Source organism: Suncus etruscus, chromosome 2 (assembly GCF_024139225.1).
Source record: "Suncus etruscus isolate mSunEtr1 chromosome 2, mSunEtr1.pri.cur, whole genome shotgun sequence".
NCBI classification, from domain to species: domain Eukaryota; kingdom Metazoa; phylum Chordata; class Mammalia; order Eulipotyphla; family Soricidae; genus Suncus; species Suncus etruscus.
Genome location: NC_064849.1, coordinates 67412335 through 67437786, shown reverse-complemented (window position 1 = coordinate 67437786; position 25452 = coordinate 67412335). Strand labels below are relative to the sequence as shown.

Here is a 25452-nt window from a genome sequence, read left to right as displayed (position 1 = left end):
ACTTCTAAAATCTCTCTAGATTGATCCAGGATTATCTGGCATTCTGAGCAGACCTATCACTATTGAGAAAATCAAAATAGTAATTAAAATATTCTCAAAAATAAAACCCTAGGCACAGATGGATTTACTAGCAAATTCTTTCAAAATTTTCAAGAAGACCTAATGCCAATACTTATGGGCCTTCCAGGAAATTGATGAAACAGAAACATCCCCAACTAGTCTTTATGAAGCTAACATCACCCTGATACCAAAACAGACATATATCATAAAAGCAAAAACTATAGACCAATATCCTAGATGAACAAAGATGCAAAGATTATCAACAAAATCCTAGCAAATAGGATTCGATGGCTCACTAAGAAGATCATATGCCAAGACTAATTAGGGTTCATCCTAGATACACAAGGATAATTTAGCATATGCAAGTCAATATATGTAATACATTATACCAACAAAAGGAAAATCAAAACCATATAATAATATCAATAGATGCAGTGAAAACATTTGACAAGTTTCAACATTCATTCAGGATAAAAGCTCTCAGCAAGATTGGAATTGAAGGAACTTTTCTCAATATAGTCAAGGCCATTTACATAAAGCCCATGGCAAATATTATACTCAAAAGGGAAAATTTAAAAGTCTTTTGTCTAAGATCTGGCACAAGAAAAGGTTGCCCCCTCTTGCACTTCTATTTAGTATTGGAATTACTTGCCACAGCAGTTAGGCAAGAAAATTATATCAAGGACATCCAGATAGCAAAGAAAGAAGTCAAGGTCTCATTGTTTGGAAATGACACGATACTATAGTTAGAAAATCATAAAGACTCTGCCAAAAGATCTTCTAGAACAAAAGATTTGTATAGGAAAGTGGCATGCTATAAAATTAACACTCAAAAATCCATGGCAGTTTTTTTTTTTTTTTTTGGGTCACACACAGTGACACTCAGGGGTTGCTCCTGGCTACACGCTTAGAAATTGCATTTGGCTTGAGGGATCATATGGGATGCCGGGGATTGAACCGCGGTCCATCCTAGGTTAGCACATGTAAGGCAAACACGCCCTATCACCTGTGCCACTGCTCCAGCCCCATAAATCCATGACATTTTTATATTCAAATAAAGAAGAAAAAGACATTACATATACACCCCATTCAAAATTGTGCCTCAGAAAATCAAGTACCTTTGAGTGAACTTAACTGAAGAGGTGAAAGATCTATAAAAAAAAAAAAACTATAAAACACTGCTTCAAGAAATAATATAGAGGGACAATTCTTTCCAAAGCATTGTACATATTTAAAGAAACCCCTCTCAGAATATCAGTGACATTTTTCAAAGAAGTGAATCAAACACTTCTGAAATTTACTTGGAACAATAAATGCCCATGAATATCTAAAGCAATCATTGGGAGAAAGAAGATGGGCAGCATCACTTTTCCCAACGTTAAATTGTATGATAAGGCAATAGTAATTAAAACAACATGGTATTGTAATAAAGACAGCCTCTCAGATCAACGGAATATACTTGAGAGTTCTGAGACTGATTCCCAATTATACAAGCAATTAATCTTTGATAAAGGGGCAACAAATACAAGATAGAGCAAGGAAAGCTTTTACAACAGTGGTGTTGTGAAAATTTGTTAATCACATGCTTAATGGTGAACTTAGACCTCTCTTAAACACTATGCACAAAGGCCAAATCAAAATGGATTAAAGATCTTGATATCAGACCCAAAACCATAAGGTAAATAGAGTAAAGCATAGACAAAACACTCCATGACATTGAGACTAAAGTCATCTTCAAAGAGGAAACACCGCTGTCCAAGCAAGTGGAAGCAGAGTAGTAGTAGCCGTTCATTAAACAAATAGACTACAGTAAACTGAGAAGCTTATGCAATTCAAAGGGAATAGTAACTAAGATGCAAAGACTACCTATCAACAAAATGAAGGAAATTATTCAACCAATATCCATTTTATAAAGGGATAATGTCTAAGATATATAAGGTAATGATAGGACTGAAGAATGAAAATATTTATTCCCATTAAAATGAGAAGAGAGAAAAAAAAAGCACAAAACAATCATTTTTCCACATGCTTATTTATCGATTGATCGATTTTTTTTTTGACGTCTTTATTTTGGTGTGGAGATTAAGGTTATGTCTCCAATATTATTTTATTTTATTTTGTCTTGTCTTTCTCTTTCTTTTTGCACTCGAGCATGATTTGATTTCAGAACCGAGACTATTGTATGGTGCCTGTCTTTATTTCTGTAGTGTCACTAGTTATTTAATTTAATATTTCTTTCTGTATTGTTATGGTGTTTCAATTACCTTTTTCACATTCTCTCTCAAACTGAGATTGGAAGCCTCTAGTGGGACTCTGCCCATTTTCAGCGTATTTGACTTTTGACTTCTTTTTATTTTCTCTTATTTAGTACCCCAATTTATTGCTTTTCTTTCCTTCAAACAAAACCACATACCTCGATTTATCTAGCTCTGCTTCTTAAATAGAGGGGGAAACAAGGGAGGGTTCCAGGACCAAACAGATATGTGATCACTAATAGTAAGCCAGACAAAGAGGGGTCCACCTACTCTAGCAGCCTGGGGGGTGATGGTGGGGTATATGGGTTGTAGAAAGGGAACTGGAATGGGGGAGGACATAATTGGTGATGGGTATTCCCCTAATTCAATGTTAATATGTCCTAAAATACTACTGTGAAAGATATGTAAGCCATTATGGAAAAAAAAAGAATTGTGTTTTTAATCAGAAACTTTTTTTGACTTACATGTATTATTATATCAATTATATTATATGTTATGTTACTATATTATGTTATGTTAGTTTACCTCATTATGTTAATCAATTTTGCCTCTTAAATTATTACAATAAAAATTGAGGAGAAGAATTGAACAGACTTCCTCAAAGAAGAAATACAGATAGCCAAAAGGTACATGAAAAAAATGCTCCACATCACTAACCATCAGGGAGATGTAAATTGAAACAACAGTGTAGTATCATCTCACACCATAGAGACTGGCACACATCACAAACAACAGTACAATTAGTGCTGGAGTGGATTTGTTGAGAAAGGGACTTTCATTCACTTCTGGTTGGAATGCTGTCTAGTCCAGCCTTTCTGGAAAACAATATGGATATAAAACTGGAATTTGAGCATTTTCATGTTCCAGCAATACCATTCCTAGGTGATATACCCTAGGAACACAAAGACACAATACAATAAATACCTCTGTAGTTCTATGTATATTGCAGCACTATTTACAATAGCCAGAATCTGGAAGCAATCCAGGTGCCCAAAAAACCAATGAGTGGCTAAGGAAACAGTTATATATCTATACAAAGGAATACTACATAGCATTAGAAAAAAGGGAGTCATGAATTTTGCTTATAGATGGATGAATCTGGAGAGTATTAAGCTGAGCTAAATGAGAGACAGGGATATACATAGAATATATGTATACATAGGATATAATAAATAATATATAATGTAATAGTATATGTATATTTATATATACATAGAATAATCACACTCATCTCTGAGACATAAAGAGAATACAAGACAATGTGGGAATGATATCCAGAGACAATAGATATGAAAACCAGGAGAAATATTTTATTTTATGGTGTTTGCCACAAAGATCAGAGAGTGCAATTAGAGTAGAGAAGGTCTAATATGAAAAGGACATTCAAGAGATCCCTTCTTTTGCAGTAGTATATATCACAAAATCAAAAATGCAAAGAGAGAGAGAGGTGGGCAACATGATAGGGTAGGTAGGAAGGAAGAATGCATCAGGGAAATTGAGAGGGAGACTGTTGAAATTGGTGGAGGGCAATGTGCACTGGTGAAGGTTGTTGTACATTTTATGACTGTAACTCAATCATGAACAACTTTATCTGTGGAAAAACTATTATGAACAACCTTGTTATTCTGGTGTTTAAATAAAAATATATTTTAAAATGTGGATAAAGAATTTTATCTTCGTATTTTCAGAAAAGTAATAAGTACAAATCACAGGAAAAGAGTTTTTTTATTTATGAAAATGCAGTAGTTTTGGTTTCCCAGTATTCATAGCTCAAGGTCAGTTCTTTAGGATCATTTATTTCTACTATAATATTTATACACATAAGGGTGCAGTAGATTAAATTTTCTGATTGAATTTCTCATGGCATATCAATCAAATCTTCCAGTCAAATTGTTTACTATATTGGAAATATAACTGATGGAGTTATCATCTTGGTTCTTTGTCATTGAGGTTTGATATTTTAATTCTATCACAGTAGCTCATTGAGTAAAAGTTTCACATTTTATTGTTGATTTCTTCTATAAGAACAGCAATGCCATGGGCAAGACCCCCTTAGAAGAAGAGAATTGGAGATAAAAAAACCTTTGAAATATTGAGTTTTTTTCCTAGTTCTTACTCTCATGTTGGGTTATATTTCCATTTAGAAACTTTTCCTTCATAATGCACAAAAAGAAAAGGTTCATTTGACCAAAAGGAAGGTAAAATAGTTTCCTAATTTAAGGGAGTGAATACAATACTTTACTGTATTTTTCGTGTAAAAATAATCTACCAAAGCAAATAGCAAGACATTTACCTGCAATTTTTAATTTATTCATTATGATTCGAACCACTGTCCTTCTGCATGCAAGGACTCCCTACCTCCATGCTATCTCTCCGGCCCAATACTTTACTGATTTATAGCTTGTAAATATCATCTACCAAAGAAAATAGCAAGACATATACCTGCTATTTCCAACTTATTATGATCTAGTAGTGTGCAGATACATAACTCTTGGTCTCTCCATTTAGATTTTCAACCAAGTCCTAATTTAGGTTACATTTGCTTTCTTTTTGTCTGAGCCTCTCAGGTACCACAGGGCACGCAGTTCAGTAGTTGCGGATGTGACCACAAGATGGCAGGACACCTCTGTAGCTGCTGCAGAGCAGGGGAGGGCTCACTTCATTGTCAGTGACTCCTGTAAGAACAGACAGTGGTAGAAGCAGTCTCTTTCTGAGTATAGTTTTGCAGCAAATGCTAGGGAACACTGATTGTTAGGGAAAGAACTAATAACTGGTTTTGGAAGCAACCGTGCTTGCTGGGACTGCATATCCACTAGTGATCTTTAAGGAGAGACACCATGAAGACATGCATTGGAGCTGGATTCATGTTCTTGTGGCTGTGGATGGGCTGTGAGTTGAAACTGAGGGAAAGAGTAAGAAGATAAATTTTAGCAGCCAGAGAAATCACAGACTTCGTTGAGGTTTTCTCTAAATTCTGTAATAAAGGTAAATTCTGGTGTGTAACTATCTGTTTTCCTAGACTTGCCTTTTCTTTCTCTTTAGGTGCCAGGGGAGGAGAGAATGTGAAGCAGAGTCCTTCCAGTCTGAGTGTCCACCAGGGAGCTAAAGCTGTGATCAACTGTACTTATTCAGATGGTGCTTCAAATTATTTCCCTTGGTATAAGCAAGAACGTGGGAAAAGCCTCTGGTTGATCATCTACATTCGTTCAAATAAACAACAAGAGGAAAACCAAAGACTCACAGTTTTACTGGATAAAAATGCCAAACATCTCTCCCTGCACATAGCAGACACCCAGCCTGGAGACTCAGCTGTCTACTTCTGTGCAGCGAGTGCACAGTGCTTCCCAGGCACCTACAACCTGTGCTGAAACCCATGTTTGGGGGCCTTTCCCTTTCTGGTGGTGCAGATCTTCATTTGTTCTTATTTAAGTGAAAGCTAATGTCTTAGCAGTAAATTATTAAATACATTAGATTCATGGAGATTTGAAAGAGTTAAACATTTTGTTCAATCAATGTTGCTAGTTGAATTGTTGAAAAAATTTAATTATATTTATTGTAAAATAAAATGCATGAAGATAATTTTACTTTTGTTTTTCAGACTCTGCTCATTAATTAGTCCTTTGTAACAAGGTCAAGTTTATTTTAAAAATGAATGTTTTTCTTTTGTGTTTAGCAATGTTTGTTATTTTATTCTGATTATGGACACTGTATGTAAAGCCTAATATGCATGAAATAAAAACTTGTGAAATGGATAATAGTGTACTGATATGTTATTGCTAATATTTGATTTATTATCTTTACAAATTATTATCTAACGAGAAATTAATTTTTCTACATACCGTATTTGCCGGTGTATGAGACGACTTCTGAAATGAAAAAAAGTCAACGGAAAATCGGGTGTCGTCTTAAATGCCGAGTATATCCTGAAAAACTTCTCGATATGCCACTAAACGAAAATCATCTGGATATTGCCACTAAACGAATTTTCCAACTCGATCCAGCACCAATCACTGCAAGGCTGCTCGGACCGCCTCTCTAACTCAGCCAATCCAAGCAGGCTTTTGATGCATGCAAATTAGACAATGTTCTGGACCCGAATCTACCCTGTCAAAAGCCTGCTCAAATGGGCCAGAGTCAGAGAGGAAGTCTATTACAGTATAACCTTTGAACCTTTGCTTGTTGTGATTGGCTCACTGTGGTACATACAGTTGCAGCACAGTTCTGTCTTATACAGCAAATATAGGCCTAAACCTATGTTTTAACTGTAAGATTAGGGGGTCGTCTTATACGACCAGTCTTCTTACACGCTGGCAAATACGGTAATAATCTATTTTTAATTAATCAATCACAACTTTTTGATTTATTTTACATGTTTATAATGGATATGTGAGTATTTTGCATTAATGAAGGTTACGGGGCCAGTGAGGTGGCGCTAGAGGTAAGGTGTCTGCCTTGCAAGCGCTAGCCAAGGAAGGACTGCAGTTCGATCCCCTGGCGTCCCATATGGTCCCCCCAAGCCAGGGGCAATTTTTGAGCGATTAGCCAGGAGTAACCCCTGAGCATCAAATGGGTGTGGCCCTAAAAGACAAAAAAAAAAATAATGGAGGTTACCAAGACCAAACAGTCATATGAACATTGAGTAGATATAAAAAATGATCAGACTTAGGTACCAAAATCCAAAGCCAAAGACAACAGGATCAATACTCAATCTATAACAAGCTAGATACAGAGGGGACCACTTATACTAGCAGCCTGGGGAGCAAAGGAGGAGAATATGGGATGCATGCTGGGAACGAGGAGGGGGGAGTGGGGAGGAAGGACAACATTGGTGATGGGAATGCCCCTGATTCAATGTCACTATATACCTAAAATTTTACTGTGAATGATTTGTAATCCACTTTGGTCAAAATAAAAATTATTATAAAAATTTTCTTTGTATATGACAATGTTTAAAATATTTATATTTATGTGGTAAAATTTGACAGCTCTTTTTATGTGTGTTGGGCCAATTTTTGAGATGTCAGCAGAATTTTTCCTTATATCCTAGTAAAACACAAAATTTCTAGTGCGTTTGAGTAAGCTTAATATAGTAAATTATGTGCCATAGAACAGGAACTTTATATTTAGCTCACAATTTTTTTGCCACACCCCGTGGCACTCAGGGTTTACTCCTGGCTTTGTGCTCAGAAATTGGTCCTGTCAGGCTCAGAGACCATATGTCAGGAATCGAACCTGGGTCTGTCCTGGGTTGGCCGTGTGCAAGGCAAATGCCTTACCACTGTGCTATTGTTCCAGCCCCCCAGCTCTCAAATATGTTTTTCTTTCTCCATATTTTGTAAATAAAGCTTTATATTTATTTTCAAAATATTTAGAAGAGAAAATTTAGTCTTAGTCATGGATACAGAGAATAAATTATTTTGTTTTATAGATACTAGTTACAAAGAAAGGAAAAAGCTTGATCTTGTTATATGTTCAAAGTATTAATTTAAGCTTTGTTAATTGAATTAAATTTAAATTCATTTATTTATTTTTGTTCTTTTTTTGGTTTGTTTGTTTTGAGCCACACCCAGTGGTGCTCAGGGATTACTCCTGGCTATTCACTCAGAAATTGCTCCTAGCTTGGGGGACCATATGGGACGCTGGGGATCAAACCCAGGTCAGTCCCAAGTCAGCCATGTGCAAGGTAAATACCCTACCATTGTGCTATCACTCCAGCCCTCACTTTAAATTTATTTATGAATAATACATGGCTGAAAGTTGACACTTGACTATTAAAAACACAGTACTTTTATGTAGTAACATTATCCATATATCTTCACTATTTTCAGATAATTTATTCTAAGACATTTTATTTTTATATTTATAATAGGTAAAACTGTCTTTTATAAGTAGAAAAACTTTATATTTTATGTTCATTTAACACAACTCAATAAAATGAATGAAAAGAAGCTTATATTAAAATTCCTTTCTCATGGGACTAGGGTAGGCTGCTTTTCATATTCTTGTAATATACCTTCATATACTTATTAAATATGCGTAAGTTAGCAGTTGCTATGATGAGCTTATACCTCTTGGCTAGTCTTGGGTGCTAATTATTTGCTGATAAGTTTTTCATATTGGAAAGTTTATTAGGTTAAATTGAAATGGACAGATCTGAATAACAAGGTCAGTACTATAGCATAACAGGCTGAATGGAGGAGCAGAGCTGCACCTCTCCAGAGGCTAAAGGGTAGAAATTGCTCAGTTCTCTTCTTGAAGCATTGTTTAGTTTGTGGTTATATCATTCCAATTGGTCTTCATTATTTTAGCTTCATTTCTTTATTTCAAAATAATATTTTTATTTAAGCACCATGATTACAAACATGTTTGTAGTTAAATTTCAGTCATAAAAAGAACACCCACAGTTCACCAGTGCAACATTCCAACCAGCAATGCACCATATCCTACATATTGGTACCCAGTTGTACTAATAGATCTCAATACTTTATTATTTTGAAGATTTCATTTTTACTTAAAAATCATGTAGAAACACATTATATTTCTGTCTTATTAAATGTATTTCAATGTCCAATTATGTATATTTATAATTTTATATATAGTGTGTATACATTACAATTGTATGTAACCATTACACAAGTAGATACAGAAATATTCCATTTGTTAATTACTGTGTATCATCACTCCCAAACTTTCCTCCTAGAAAAGCCTAATTTTTCTTTAATATTTTTATACTATTGAGAATGTCACATCAGTGTAACCATAAAATTTCCCCTCAGATATAATTATGTATAAAAACAGATGTGGTTGGGCCGGGCGGTGGCGCTGGAGGTAAGGTGCCTGCCTTGCCTGCGCTAGCCTAGGACGGACCGCGGTTCGATCCCCCGGCGTCCCATATGGTCCCCCAAGAAGCCAGGAGCAACTTCTGAGCGCATAGCCAGGAGTAACCCCTGAGCGTCACAGGGTGTGGCCCAAAAACCAAAAAAAAAAAAAAAAAAAAACAGATGTGGTTAATGAATGCAAGGAGAGTTTGGGGTTGGAAGAGACTCAGAACAAGGGATGTTTGACTAGACACACGCCAACTTGCTATACCAAAAAACTCCTGGTTCCTGTTGGGGGCAGCAGCATCTCAGACCCAACAATTCTTCCCTCACTCTGTTAGACTCCCTTCATGTACAGAGACCTGATATTGCAAAGAAATTTTCTTTCTGGAGGAAGAACTGAAACATGTTGCTCTGCATTTCTCTGAAGGTGTTCCTGGCTTCTCTGTGGCTAGGTAGGCATGGCTCCAGTGGGAATGTGCCTCCCCCAAGGCTCAAGGAAAAGAGTCAGCAATGTCTGGGTATTCTGGGAAGGAGAGTAAAGAGATATAGTGTAGAATTTACTTGTCTATGAAATTTACCTTTCTTTTTTTTTGCCTCCAGGCTCCAGTGTTGCTCAGACAGTAAAACAAACCCACTCTGCCATGCAAGCACAGGAGCTGGACACTGTAACCCTGAGCTGTACGTATGATATCAGCACCACTACCTATAGTCTCTATTGGTATAAACAACTTAGCCATCAAGAGATGATTTTGCTCATGCGTCAGGACTCCTATGGCCAGAAAAATGCAAGTGAAGGACGCTACTCAGTCAATTTTCAGAAGACAAGCAAGTCCATCGAACTTTTCATCTCATCTTCTCAGGTGGAAGACTCTGCAGTGTATTTCTGTGCACTGAATGAGCCACAGTGAGTGATGTGTTAGAGGGAGATGTACCAGAACCCCAGTATTCTGCTTATACAACCACCTGCTTCAGGGAACATCACACAGAATTGCTATTACAGAGAGGAAGAGGCCAGACTTTGGCAGTACAAGTTAGTATAGATTTAGATAGAGACAGAGACTTTAAGTATATACTGCTCCAGAGAGATAGTGTCCTATTTTATCCCTAACACCACATGATCCACCATGCCTTACACGGCATGTGCTTTTCATTCTTTGATCATTTTTTGTTTTGCACATATTTATGGGTGCTCAATTGTAGGGGGATGTTACATGGTAGAAAACCCCCAAACCTTTAAAGGTCAAGGTGTCTGAGTGAAGATACAGATCGTAAGCTGAGGGGCTCTTAATGCAAATTATCAGAATACTGAGGCCCACCCAGGGAAAGCACTGGGGGTGGGAGCTCTGTATACAGTTTTTTTTTCTTTCTGTCACCTGTGCTTCCTCAGAGGAAGATAACTTTCAGAGATTATACCTAAAAAACTCCTCATTTCTAATATTTCTTTATAAGATTGTAACCCCCTAGGTTTAGTTAGCATTGAGAATCTGTTTGTTGTCCATCCTTCTTTCTATACTGATTATTGCTGAACAATAAATATTCTACAGAGAGTATAGTTGGGTTCTCTGTCCATAAGACAGTCAGCCCCCTGACCCCTCATGCTGTCTTTCTAATGTCTGCCTGTTTTCTTATTTCTCACAGCGACCCTGCTTCAGGCCTGTTCACTTGGAGCTGGACTCCAACACACAGAATCAGTCATTGTTTTATATGTTGTGGCACAGTGCTGAAAAGTGAAGTATATCAATAAAAGTCAGAGAGATAATACAGGGTAAAAGGTGCTTGTTTTGCATGTGGCTGACTGGTTCAATCTCAGCCACCCTATATTTTAACTGAACCCCACCAGTAGAGATCTTTAAATTCTGAGCCGGGAGTCAGCCCTAAGTATCACATATTTCCCTAAACCTGAACACAACCCCAGAAGAATAATTTAATAGTGATTTGAATTTTTATTCCTTTATCATAAATTCCAACTTTTTTTCTGATATTCCACTATTACTGGCCCACAGTGGATACATGAGATTATAAAGTGCTATAATCAAGCATTTTGAAAGGTTATCAATTGCCTACAGAAAATGACTACCCTTTAGTACGTAGACCCTAAGAAAAAATAGATTTTAGATGTTAGAAAAACTGTAGTTTATATTTATTAGCACCACCGGAAGGTTGATTGAGAAAGTTTGAGATGAAGTATTTGGCAATTTAGGAAACACGCATCACATTTCAGGTCCTGTCCACCAGGGGGCGCAGCTCCTAGTGCACTTTGATTCTCTAACTCATTGTGACTGCCGGATTTCTTTTTGTACAGTCTCGGGGGCATTTTAGTCAAACTCCAATGATGAGCTCTTCTCCAGGTTTAGTGACTGTGGCACTCCTCCTGCTTGGTATGTTACATTCCTTTTAGTATTTGTATTTTTTTTTTTTTGTTCTGCAAAATCTTTAACTGCAGATTTATCCAGCTCTTCATGCAAACATTTGTTTTAATTTTTCTTTTTTACTCCAGGACAAGTCTATGGAGACTCAGTAACACAGACAGAAAGCCAAGTGACTCTATCAGAAGAGGCTTCTCTGACTATCAACTGCACTTATTCAATCAGTTATGCATACCCTATACTTTGGTGGTATGTTCAATATCCTGGAGAAGGCCCACAGGTCCTCCTGAAAGCCCAGAAAGACAAAGATGTTGGGCGAGAGAAAGGTTTTGAAGCTACATATCTTAAAGACTCAAATTCCTTCCACCTGGAGAAAGCGACAGTGCAAGAGCCAGACTCAGCTGTGTACTACTGTGCTGCGAGTGGCACAGTGACAGGACCTGCAGGGGGAGCAGAACACAAACCTGAGCAGGAACAAGGTCTGAAGCTGAGAGTTTCAAACATTGTAGTGCAGTCTGGTTCCAGCACATTCTGCGTTTGATTCTAGAGTCACCAAATTGCTAAAGGTTACAAGCAAGAGACAAACCCTGGCCGCACACAACTCTTCCTTAATCAAATTGAGAAGAGAGCCTGGCATCAATTGTTTATTATTCAATTTCAGTATTATTTCAAAGCAACAGAACATACATAATAATGTATACACTTGATTATGATGCAGTCATTACTCAATATTCATTCCAGTAACACTGCTGATTATTAATATGACTTTATACACTTTTAGATAACCAGTGTGTGCCAGAGAAGGTAGCATCTATATAATGCCATTCTGATAGAGTATTGCAGAATGAAGATTTAGAAAAAAGATAAAATAAAATAAGGGAAAAGAACAGAATCTTTTGCAGAACTAAAGACTGAAAAGAGAGGGACCAGAGCAAGAGTCCAGCAGAGTAAGGTATTTTGACTTGTATGAATGAGACACTGGTTCTATCTCTGGCAACCCATTTGGTTTCCTGAGTCTTGCTACAAATTATTCCTGAGTACAGTCTGGAGTAAACTCAGAGCATAGCAGTGTAAAGCCCAGAAACAAAATAATAAGAAAGGAATAAAGAGAGAAAGAAGTAAAGAAAGAAAAAAAAGAAAGGAAGAAAAGGAAAAAGAAAGAAAGATAGGAGAAAGAAAAAAGGAAAAAAGGAAGAAAGAAAAGAAAAGACAGAAAGGTGTTATTTGGTTTAATGTTTTATTCTTTGGTGAATCAGATTCTGGTCATAAATTGAGTCTCAAAATGAAGAGGAGCAACTGTTAGGGCCTAAAGCATTAGGAAAGATAGCAAAAGGCGACAAAAGGCGGCAGGAGCCAAGAGTCAGAAAGATACGTTTCTCTCTGGCAGTCCTGAAGCAACCATGAAGCACAAGCAAGTCCTGTAGGTGAAGTCAGCAGTCTCCAACCCCTCCCCACTAGCCTTCAACCTCAGGCTTTATAAACCTCCTGGCCAACTGTCATCTGTCATCTGTTAACTGGCAGTCACAAAGGACAGGCTTTTGGTAACAGACATCTTCACCCGTTAGGGGACAGTAACACCATAATATCCAAATACATAATATAGGAAATGACTTCCATCTAAATGAAGGTTAGTATTTTTAATCTTACTCCTGGTTAGTAATTTCTGAACACAGAACCAGGAGTAATGCCTGACTGCCACTGGGTGTAGCCTCAAAACCAAAATACAAAAAAGAGCAAAAAACCAAAACCCAACTCTTTGATTTCACTTGTTTTATCTTTTATAATTGATTCTATTTTGTGTGCTCTTTATTATTTACTACCTTTTTGTACACAGTTACAAAGTTGTTCATGATTGTGTTTCAGTCATATGATGTCCAACACCCATTCCTTCACTAGTGCACATTTCCTCTGTTTTCCTTACTCTCCACTGCCTGTTTTGTGACAGACAATTTCCTCAGTTTTCCTCACTCTCCCCTGCCTGTTTTTGTGACAGACAATATTCTTTTCTATCTCATTTTTCCTCTCTTATTCTTCCCCTTTTCTTTTTAGAAACTGTGATTTGAGATATTGTTTAGCAACTTTCAGCACCCAGATCTTGTCCAGAGATATTATTTACAACTATCATAGTCATAGTGGTCCCTTCTCTACCCAAACTGCATTCCCCTGCTACTTGTGGCAAGCTTCCTACCATGGACCCAATCTCCAGTCCTCATCTTTATTGCCTTTAGATAATATTACCATATCATCATTGTTTAAAGTCTCACAAATGAGTGTTATCATGTTATGTCTGTCCCGCTCCCTCTGACTCATTTTGCTCAGCATAATACTCTCTGTATCCATCCATGTATATGCAAATTTCATGACTTTATGTTTCCTAACAATTTCAAAGTATGTATAGAAGTGCTATTGTTTCTGTTCTCAGGTCTTTAGGTTGTTTCCAGGTTCTGTCAATTGTGAATAGTACTACAGTGAACATAGGTGTTCAGAGGCTTTTCTTCATCATATTTTTAGCTTCTAGGGAATATACCCATATGCAAAGTAAATGCCCTACCTGCTGATCTATCTCTCAGGCTCCCAAAAGAAAGTTTTTAAAAGATCTTTGCAACTGTTTATATCATGGTTATTCAGTTAAAACATTTATTAAGGAAAAGAATAATTAGTAATATTTACTACTGATATTTCTTGATAAAATTTAAGTTACTCTGGGAACACTATTGACAGATGGCATGATACTGTGTTTAGGAAATTCTAAAGACTCTACACACACACACAACTTCTAGAAACAATAGATTTATATAGAAAACTATAAAACACTGCTCCAAGAAATAATAGAGGACACATGGAAATGGAAACACATACCCTGCTCATGGATTGGCAGGATCAACATAATTAAAATGGCAATACTTCCAAAAGCATTGTACAGATTTAACGCGATTCCTCTAAAGATACCTGTGACATTCTTCAAAGAAATGGATCAAACACTTCTAAAATTCATTTGGAACAACAAACACCCTCAAATAGCTAAAGCACTCCTTGGGAAAAGGAATATGGGAGGCATTACTTTCCCCAATTTTAAGCTGTATTAAAAGAAATAGTTATCAAAACAGCATGGTATTGGAATAAAGACAGACCCTCAGATCAGTGGAATAGGCTTGAGTACTCAGAGAATGTTCCCCAGACATATAACCACCTAGTTTTTGATAAAGTAGCAAAAAATCCAAATGGAGCCAGGAAAGCCTCTTCAACAAGTGGTGTTGGCACAACTGGTTAGCCACTTGCAAAAAAGCGAACTCAGACCCCCAGCTAACACCATGTATAAAGGTAAAATCCAAATGGATTAAAGACCTTGATATCAGATCTGAAACTATAAGATATATACAAAACATGTAGGTAAAAACACTCCATGACATTGAGACTAAAGGCATCTTCAAGGAGGAAACAGCACTCTCCAAACAAATGGAAGCAGAGATAAACAGATGGGACTATATTAAGCTGAGAAGCTTCTGCACCTCAAAGGAGATAGTGCCCAGAATACAAAAACCACCCACTGAGTGGGAGAAATTATTCATCCAATACCCATCAGATAAAGGACTAATATCCAAAATATACAAGGTATTGGCCAAACAATATAAGAAAAAAAAATCTAACCCCATCAAAAATGGGGAGAAGAAATGAACAATTTGTAAAAGAAGAAAGGCAAATGGCCAAAAGGCACATGAAAAAATGCTCCACATCACTAATCACCAGGGAGATGCAAATCAAAACAACTATGATATACCACCTCACGCCACTGAGATTGGCACACATCACAAAGAATGAGAACAAGCAGTGATGGAGGGGATGTGGAGAGAAAGGAACTCTTATCAACTGCTGGTGGGAATGCCGTCTAGTCCAACCTTTATGGAAAACAATATGGAGATTCCTCCAAAAACTGGAAATTTAGCTCCCATACAATCCAGCTATTACTCCTAGGGATATACCCTAGGAACACAAAAATACAATACAAAAATTACTTCCTCACACCTATATTCATTGCAGCACTATTTACAATAGCCAGACTCTGGAAACAACCAAGATGCCCTTCAACAGATGAGTGGCTAAAGAAACTGTGGTACATATACACAATGGAATACTATGCAGCCATCAGGAGAGATGAAGTCATGAAATTTTCCTATACATGGATGCACATGGAATCTATTATGCTTAGTGAAATAAGTCAGAGGGAGAGAGAAAGACACAGAATAGTTTCACTCATCTATGGGTTTTAAGAAAAATGAATGACATTTTTAGCAGTATCTCAGAGACAAGAGAGACGTGGGCTGGAAGGTGCAGCTCATGATATGAAGCTCACCACATAAGAGTGATGAGCTAGTTAGATAAATAACTACACTGAGAACTATCATAACAATATGAATGAATGAGGGAAGTAGAAAGCCTGTCTCAAGTACAGGTGTGGGTGGGGTGGGGAGGAGGGAGATCTGGGAAATTGGTGGTAAGAATCTTGCACTGGAGAAGGGGGGTGTTTTTTTACATGACTGTAATCATACAACTACAATCATATTTGTAATCACGGTGTTTAAATAAAGATATTTTAACAATTAAAAAAAAGAAATTACTCCTGGCAGGCTTGGGGTATCATATGGGATGTCAGGGATCGAACCCGAGTTGGCCATATGCAAGGACAATGCCCTACAAGAAAAAAAATTTGATACATTATAGATATAAAAACTGCACAGCCAAAGGATATTAGAGCGGGGAAGGCACCATATATCTGAGCACTTTTAGGAGTGATCTCTGAACAGAGAACCAGAAGAAAAGCCCTGATTGCAGCTCGTTGTACTCAATTATAACATATAAGAATTGTCTCTAAGGGCCGGCGAGATAGTATGGAGGTAAGGTGTTTGCCTTCCATGCAGAAGGACGGTGGTTAGAATCCCCCCTGCCTGCTGGGGGCGATTTCTGAGCATAGAGCCAGGAGTAACCCCTGAGTGCTGCCGGGTATGAGGTGTGACCCCCCAAAAACCCCAAACAAACAAACAAAAAGAATTGCCTCTAGAAAGCAGTATCTCCCTGGCTGAGAATGGTGTTCATCTCCATTGTAGGGCCTTTACAATGTATGAGTCTGAATCTACTTTCACTTGATTTATTGGGGGGGGAGAGGGCACATCCTGCCGTGCTAAGGAGTTACTACTGGCTCTGCACTTAGGGTCCATCCTAACACAATCAGTTTACCATATGAGTGTCAGGGTTCAAACCTGGGTTGGCTACATGCCAGGGAAGGCCTTACCTGCTGTATGAATAGTTTTTTTTAATCCCTTAATGATGATAATTAAAATGGAGCCCAGTCAATAATTCTGTTCTAGGACAACATTACCAATTCTGTATAGTCTCTTGAGTTCTTAGTGGGAAAACTCAGACTGTTAGCCCACCAAGATTACAGATGGAATTAAATATGATCTTGGGAATCCACATACAGCATAGATTTTCCTCATTCTCACAGCACTCCACATTTGATTCATCCAGTTGAAAATAGTATATCATTTGTTAAGCAGTTTAAAAGAATCCTAGGTCTAGAAGAAACTGTAAGGTGAACCTAGCTTTACTAAACAAATGTGTTGCCCCTATTTACTCTTCTCAGTAATCTCTTCCTTTGATATGTAAAAGCCAAATGGATAATTACTTTTGTATCTGACTTCTAGACCTTCCCCTTTCTGGTAATTGGGAGTTGTTTTGAGTAAAGAAACAGAAATGCTGGCTTTGGCCTGGGGAGAGTGAGAGTGAAAGGTCCGGAAGTCCTAATTTAGTTACCCGGCGCAGAGAAATGAAGAGGCTTATGAGTTCCAGCAGATGCTTTGAAAAAGTGCTTTAATACTGACCAGTCAAATGGCCAGGGTCAAAGTTCCCCCAGAATAGAAAGGGGACCAAAGACCTCGTGGGTCCCTCGTCACCCCCTTATATAGGATGGGAAGTGGGAGGGGAAGAAGAGTCCTTGAGGGCTGGACTTCCGCTACGATAACACCAATGATTCGTGAGGTGGGGGTAGAGGTGGGGCCGAGGCAGTGACGACTTCCTTAAGGGGCGGAACACCCGCCAAGGTTGGGGGGGGCTGATTTCCCTTTTCAATCCCCACTTCTTGTACTGGAGGCTTCTAATCCTAGAAGCCAATGTGATTTGGGGCCTTTACTTTCTGATATTACTGCTCATAATTATTGCATGAGCTAACCCTGCATGGGCCAATGGCTACCAGAAGTAAAAAGGCTTAGGAGGGGCCCCAGTAGGGGTATTAGATAGGGGAGAATTCCATTCCATAAAGACCATAAGGGACCATTTAATAGCTTTTTATCTTGGCCAGCTACTCTTGATGGTGCTTGATTTTGTTTTACACATTTGAAATTAACTCTTGTGAGAGTTTGTTATTTCTGTTTAGCCCCGCTAGTTTTGCTAGCCCTGCTTTCCCAGTTACCAATTTACCTGCAACTTCTGAGCCCTACCAGTAGAGTGCTCAAACCTAGGAGTGCCTAAGAAATGTATGCTAGGCAGAGGGATGGGCTCTGTTTCTGGGATGATGTTAATGTTGGGGAGCACTAATGCTGGGATGCATAAGCCAAATTTTTACCACATATTTATACCCGTTTCGGAGGTAAATACCCTGGGCTAGAGGGAGCAGGCAGGACTTTTGAGCACTGAGTACCTTCTACCTGACCCAGGTTTACAGATTTGGTGCTGTTATGCGAATTCGAGGATTCAAAGCTAAAAAGGGGCTACCTTTTGACATAAGTCCAGCTAGAAGAAGCAAAGATTAGATTACCTAGTGAGACAGGGACAGCCAGAGGCCAATCCCCCCCCCCCTCCAAGAGGGAGGCAAAGGCTGAGGTTTTGCTTTACACACCCATTCTGGCCCCCCAAACACACACATGGGAAGTAGAGGACCGGAGGTAAGCAGTTCGAGCCCTTCCTTAGCAAGTGCCAGGGAGAGCATTTTCAGAGTTAGTGAGTGCATTAGGGCTGAAGTGTGCCCGCCGGACCCGTATCTTGAGAGGATCCTCAGTGTGCTTCACTTTTCAGGTTTTAGATGGAAGGCGTGAACCCAGGAAGCATGCAGTTCACCTTGACAGCAGTTCTTTTCACATAGGCTGTGAATTCCACAACGAAAATAAGGAGGTTTCTGCTTTCTTTTCTTCATTTCTGCAACTTAAACAGCTGTTGGGGTAGAGAGCCCTAAACTTCAGTTGCCTTTCCTGCACTGGGTTAGACAGAGATGAAGAAATTTTATTTTTATTAATGACTGTTTTACTTTTAACATTACCAAGAGAAGCATAATTTTTGCTACCTGCTTTAACCTCTGGGATAGATAGGCATAATGTTATTTTTAGTTGTTAACTTGGCTTATTAATTCCTGCGGCCTTTATTTTCTCCTTATTTTCCTTATAGCTTTTTCTGATGACCATTTTGCTTTAGAGATTTCATTACCCTAGAAGTTATTAGAGGGAACGTGGTCGAAGATCAATCTTCTGTAGCTACTTCAGGCTGACAGGGGACTGCAGTTTCAATCTCTAGATAGGGTGAAATCTTATATTTCCCTAAAGGAGCAGTTAACTGGTTCACTTTTGCAGTTTTAACACCTGAAAAGGATTAGATTAATTATACAGGGGAATATTACTTAACCCACTCAGGCCTTGGAGCAGTAAATAGCACAACTTGAATGGCACAGCTGTTCTTATTGTCTGTAATGATAGCACAAATTAATCAACAGAAAACAAAGCATTATAGCATCATGAATAAACACAGTTTTGAGTTACTTCAGTTAGACTAACATTTGCATTTACAACTAGTAAGAGCATTTTTACATAAGTTACTTCAAAGAAGTGGGTTTTAAGTTAGGCCCACTAGAATTTTAATTAGCTACCAAAAATGGTTTTTCTCTCCACCTTTACCTTGTACCTTACCCGGTATTTGAATAACTTGGCTTTTTCCTTTGCACATATACAGCGCTGTTGGAGAAATTTCCATCTGGGGCACCCCCATTACTTACAGAGCTTTTCTGAGGATAGGTTGTGGACACTGCAGGTTTTTCACAGTCACTCAGGTTTGGCTGATGAGTTGGTTGGTTCAGCATGAGGTTCTTCTGGCTGGGCATCTCACCCTCTGCAGGAATTTTTAGAGGTGACTTGTCTGTTCCACTCCTCTCCAGGTTTGGAAGAGACTGACCTCGAATTCTCTTCTTCTGAGATTGAGGGGGAGAGCAGGGCCCACAGGCTGTGATGATCTAGGAAAATTTTCAATTTCCTTACTCAGGCCATTTATTTCAGTCTCTCGCCGGTCTTTTCAGCCAAATGCTTGAGGATGCCTGCTTGCCACACCACCTTAACTCCAATTATTCCTCTGAAAGAGGGCTTTGGGGTTCCCTTACTAATTTTTTGATTTTCTGTTTGCATGTGGACTACTCCTCATGCAGAGAGAAAAGCCATCTGCTTGTATTCTGTGCAAAGCAACATGATGCCATGACATAAATAGTACTAAAAGGTTCTGGGAGAAGAGAAAAAGCAAATATTACTTAAATTACTTAGATAATTCTAGAATCTTTTTTACAACGAAATATTTTATACATTTTTTAAAACCAGACCAATTTTATAAAACCTCCAGTGATACAAATATTAATGTTCACACAAATTAATGTTGAAAACCAGAAAGAATGAATGCTTACTACTTTTGGTAGAACATGCTTAAAAACATTTACATTTTTTTTAACCTAGAGACATATTAATAATTATTTAGATTGATTATACACATTTTTTATTACACATTTTTAATTTCTTTTACACCACTTTTCTTTCTGCATGCAAGGCAAACGCTACACACTTTCCTTTTAATTTCTTTTACACCACTTTCCTTTTTGCATGCAAGGCAAACGCCCTACCATTCGGCTCCTTCTCTTTTTCCTTCCTTTATTTTTTTTTTTTAAGCTTCGCCACTCATTCTTTTGCAGTGGTTCCGCTGCTAAAAATTTCCACGTGCACCGAAAAACAAACAAACAAAAATAACAACAGTAATTTGCAACATCCTCTTATTAATTTTTTTTAAGAAACCTTTAAGTTAGAAATTTAAATGCTCAAAAAAAATTTTTTTTTGACTTCCAAACCATTTGCTAGATTCTTCTTTGATATGTAAATGACCTACATTCCCCAGCCAGGTGAGGCTGGGAGAACAATAGTTTGCCCTGGGGCGTGGTGAATTTCTTCAGGCTGGAGAGTTTAAAAAGCATTTTTTTTTTCTTTCGGCTAGAAAAAAACGGCCAGTTGCTCTTTTTGGCCTGAACACATGGCAGGATATTTGGGGAATTGCAAAGTTCAGAAATTCTCCAGGAAAATTTATTCCCGATGGCCATTTGAGAAATCTGGGATTTGCAATTTCCAACACCCCCCGCCAAGTCCCTAGCATGGACCTTGCACGCGCCCGCTTCCTGGTTGGGGGGGGGAGCGGGTTAGGCGGGTTTCGGGCGCCCTCTCACCGCGCCGCGGGCGGCGGGGGTCGCGCGTTTCGCTGCTGGGATGACTGACGGGCGGGGGAGACGCGGGCTCACCGGCGGTCGGCCTCTTTCCCCAGGGGTCGGCCCTTGCGAGGGGGTCGGGCGCGTCCCGTGGTCAGACAAAAAAAAAAACATAGAACACTCAGACAAGAAACAAACAGACAGACAAACCGACAGGCAGGCGCCACAAACAACCAAACTAATCTCTGCAGCCCACAATAAATCCTAGACAGACAACTATGCCAATGACCAAGTTCTTGAGCTCCACAAATCACAGGCAGACAACCTCTCCAGCAGCCCGGAAACGTCTTTCCGCTGCTTTTACTGAACCCCTGGGGTACCACCAGGGTTGTGACCTAAGCAGCCAGAGTTCGTCAACTCACTGTCACCTGGAAATACGCGTCAGGTGGGGACTCCAATCCCGGAAACACATCAGGTGGAAGATCCCTAAGTCACGTGAGGGACTCGAACCCTCCTATTATACAAAGTCTGCTATCACTCACTCGGTTTCCACATCAAGCAAAGAGCTCATAACATTAGCCAAGCCACCACAAAGCTAGCTTCCCACTGGACACAGAATACAACATAATCTCAGACTAAGACAGACACGAAGCAAAGCGCGCGCGCGCGCACACACACACACACACACACACACACACATCAGAACTCACCAGACACCTGTTCATAGCTCTCTGTGCCGGGCAGAATTGAGGACTCCTGGCTGGCTCGCCAAACTGAAAGGTCCGGAAGTCCTAATTTAGTTACCCGGCGCAGAGAAATGAAGAGGCTTATGAGTTCCAGCAGATGCTTTGAAAAAGTGCTTTAATACTGACCAGTCAAATGGCCAGGGTCAAAGTTCCCCCAGAATAGAAAGGGGACCAAAGACCTCGTGGGTCCCTTGTCACCCCCTTATATAGGATGGGAAGTGGGAGGGGAAGAAGAGTCCTTGAGGGCTGGACTTCCGCTACGATAACACCAATGATTCGTGAGGTGGGGGTAGAGGTGGGGCCGAGGCAGTGACGACTTCCTTAAGGGGCGGAACACCCGCCAAGGTTGGGGGGGGGCTGATTTCCCTTTTCAAGAGCACATAGCAGAGAGAGGCCATGAGGCAAAAAGCAGACAACTCCAATGAATCTTTAACTCACTGGCTTGGTATTATTTCTCCTATGCTACCCTGCTTCATCAGACCTGACCACCTAAGTGCTTAGAAAAATGGTACCTGGGGCAGACTCACCACGTGTGGATATTTTTATTTTACAAGAAACCCTAAAAATCTACCTCAACAAGTTAATTTTACGAGGCAGAAAGTATATTCAAGATGGCAACATGAAACTGCTTAATAGCAAGGAGGTAGAAATAGAAAGAATTGAATTCTCCCTTTTCCCTGTAAATTTCTTTCTTCTGCCTGCTTCCTGCAAGATCACCCTACTGAGTAAAGAGAGACTGTTGAATGCATTGAAGGCATGCAAATCCTTCCAATTTGTTTCCTTAAAGCAATGGTACCAATAGTTTTACCGCAGGAATAAAGAGTTCCAGTATGTGGAAATTGAATACTTTGAAAAAAAAAATGGAACTCAGGCTGAGCTCTGTTGTCACCAGAAAAGCAGTCTCTCCTCACTGGCTTTTATAGGAGCACAGGAGAGGCAAAATACTCCTGATGTTTCAAATGGGGCTTTCTCAGAAAAAGCTTGTATTTTCATTTTCCAAAGCATATGTAAGTATATATCTTATGAAGGCAAGAAATTCATCCAAAGCTTTGTAGATGTAGCTTAAAACACACACACACACACACACACACACACACACCAAATAAAGAATAAAAAGTAATGGAATCTGGAGAATAAGAGAACTATTAATAAAATGTCCAACTCAAGCACTTTCTGGGTATGAATCAGAATGTTTTTTGTGAAATAATCATGGAGAATAAAAGTTTTGAACAGGTCATGACTGTCTAGGGACAGGGACATAGTAGCTCTCAGAGCATTTTCAAATGTCAAAGATTAATGTTGGTACTGAATTTTAAAGACAGAACATTGACCTAAAGCTTATGTTTTCAATAGAGAAATTAGTCCAATGAAGAATTTGTGAATCCAATACTACTGATAATAAATTAAGCTACAGTCATTGGAGTAGAGTATTATATAAAAACATTAACAAGTTTTTAATATCTTTATTTAAACACCTTGATTACAAACATGATTGTGGTTGGGTTTCAGTCATATAAAGAATACCCCCTTTCACCAATGTAACATTCCCATCACCAATGTCCCAAATTTTCCTCCTCCCTACTCCACCCTTGCCTGTACTCAAGACAGGCTTTCTACTTCCCTCATTCATTCACATTGTTATGCTAGTTCACAATGTAGTTATTTCTCTAGCTGCACTCACACTCTTTGTGGTGAGCTTCATGTAGCGAGCTGGAACTTTCAGCCCTCCTCTCTTTTGTCTCTAAAAATTATTGCAAGGATATCTTTCATTTTTCTTAAAACCCATAGATGAGTGAGGCCATTCTGCATCTTTCTCTCTCCCCGCCATTTCACATCCCCGCCAGCACTGCTTGTTCTCATTCTTTGTGATGTGTGCCAATCTCTGTGGTGTGAGATGGTACCTCATAGTTGTTTTGATTTGTATCTCCCTGATAGTTAGTGATGTGGAGCATTTTTTCATGTGTCTTTTGGCCATTTGTATTTCCTTTTTGTCAAATTTCCTGTCCATTTCTTCTCCCCATTTTTTGATGGGGTTAGATGTCTTTTTCTTATAATAAAGTTCTGTCAGTGCCTTGTATATTTTGGATATTATCCCCTTATTTGATGAGTATTAGATGAATAGTTTCTCCCACTCAGTGGGGGGCTCTTGTATCCTGTGCACTGTTTTTTGAGGTGCAGAAGTTTCTCAGCTTAATATAGTCCCATTTGTTTATCTCTGCTTCCACTTGTTTGGAGAGTGCTGTTTCCTCCTTGAAGATGCCTTTAGTCTCAATGTCATGGAGTGTTTTACCTACGTGCTGTTCTATATACCTTATGGTATCAGGTCTGAGATTAAGGCCTTTAATTCATTTGGATTTTACCTTCTTACATAATGTTAGCTGGGGGTCTAAGGCCACTTTTTTGCAAGTGACTAGCCAGTGTGCCAACACCATTGTTAAAGAGGCTTTCCTTACTCTATTTAGGATATCTTGCCCCTTTATTAAAATTAGGTGATTGCATGTCTGAGGAACATTCTCTGAGTACTCAATCCTATTCCACTGATCTGTCTTTATTCCAATACCATGCTGTTTTGATAACTATGGCTTTGTAATACAGTTTAAAGTTGGGGAAAGTAATGCCTCCCACATTCCTTTTCCCAAAGATTGCTTTAGCTATTCGAGGGTGTTTGTTGTTCCAAATGAATTTCAAAAATGTTGTATTCACTTCTTTGAAGAATGTCATGGGTATCTTTAGAGGGATCACATTAAATCTATATAATGCTATGGGGAGTATTGCCATTTTAATGATGTTGATCCTGCCAGTCCATGAGCAGGGTAAAACATTAAATTCTTTTGTTCTGGTGCCATGTCTATACAGGGTCATAGACTCACTCTGTTCTTGAAAGAGATATGAACAAAATTGTAAGAAACATCATCGGAAGACCAACCACACAGCTAAAAACTGGCAATATTAGGAGGAGAGGATGGGCCAAGCCTGCACCCTGCCAAAGCCATGCCTGCTGTATCTGTCACCCATAATCACATCTTTGTCTATGGCCCTGCTCCATCACTCATATAACACTCTGCAGAAACACCAATTTCACCAAACTCTAGGTATAATGGTATTTGGAATGATATCACCAGACACTTTAGAGTGAGTGTGTGAACCTTTCCTCCATCTTGTCATACTTATGGGAAACCTGGCAGTTGTAACCACACCCAGAAAAACCAATTTCCATGTCTCCACTAGGCCATACTCATAGACTAACTTATATCTCTTGAAAGAGTTGTAAACCAAGGCTTGAGCATATGGGTACACTGGGCATGCAACTTAAACCTGGAAATCTCAGTGAGAATGGGCTGGTAAAGCCTTTTCCTTGCTGAAGCCATGCCTGCTGCATCCATCACCCATAATCACCTCTTTGCCTATGCCCCTGTTCCACCACTCCTCTATGACTCTCTGCGAAGACACCAATCTGACCAATTTCTAGGTATGCCGATATTTGGGCTGATACCACAAGAACTTTTTTGGAGTGAGTACAGGCACCTCCCTGCCTTCTTGTACTCCCAGGAGACCTGGAAGCTGAAAACACTGCCCTACAAAAGCTAAAGTATCAGTAATAGTGCTTTGAATTCTGGAACAACTTAATTTGTTTGATACTGTCATTTCCTTAGGAACACACAAATTTAGAGGCCAATGTATGGCTAAGGTCACTTAATGTTCAGCAGCAAATGAAAT

The 25452-nt window shown here is 38.9% G+C and overlaps 2 gene segments (V, D, J or C); both read left to right on the top strand.

The window, feature by feature from the left end:
- The first annotated feature begins 9539 nt into the window (after positions 1-9539).
- On the top strand, positions 9540-10044 carry LOC126001731 (T cell receptor alpha variable 14/delta variable 4-like). The segment is given in 2 exon segments: positions 9540-9588; positions 9737-10044. Coding segments are annotated over 2 exon segments (357 nt in total).
- A 1424-nt stretch (positions 10045-11468) lies between these two features.
- LOC126001730 (T cell receptor alpha variable 9-2-like) lies at positions 11469-12043 on the top strand. The segment is given in 2 exon segments: positions 11469-11514; positions 11634-12043. Coding segments are annotated over 2 exon segments (456 nt in total).
- Positions 12044-25452: the final 13409 nt, after the last annotated feature.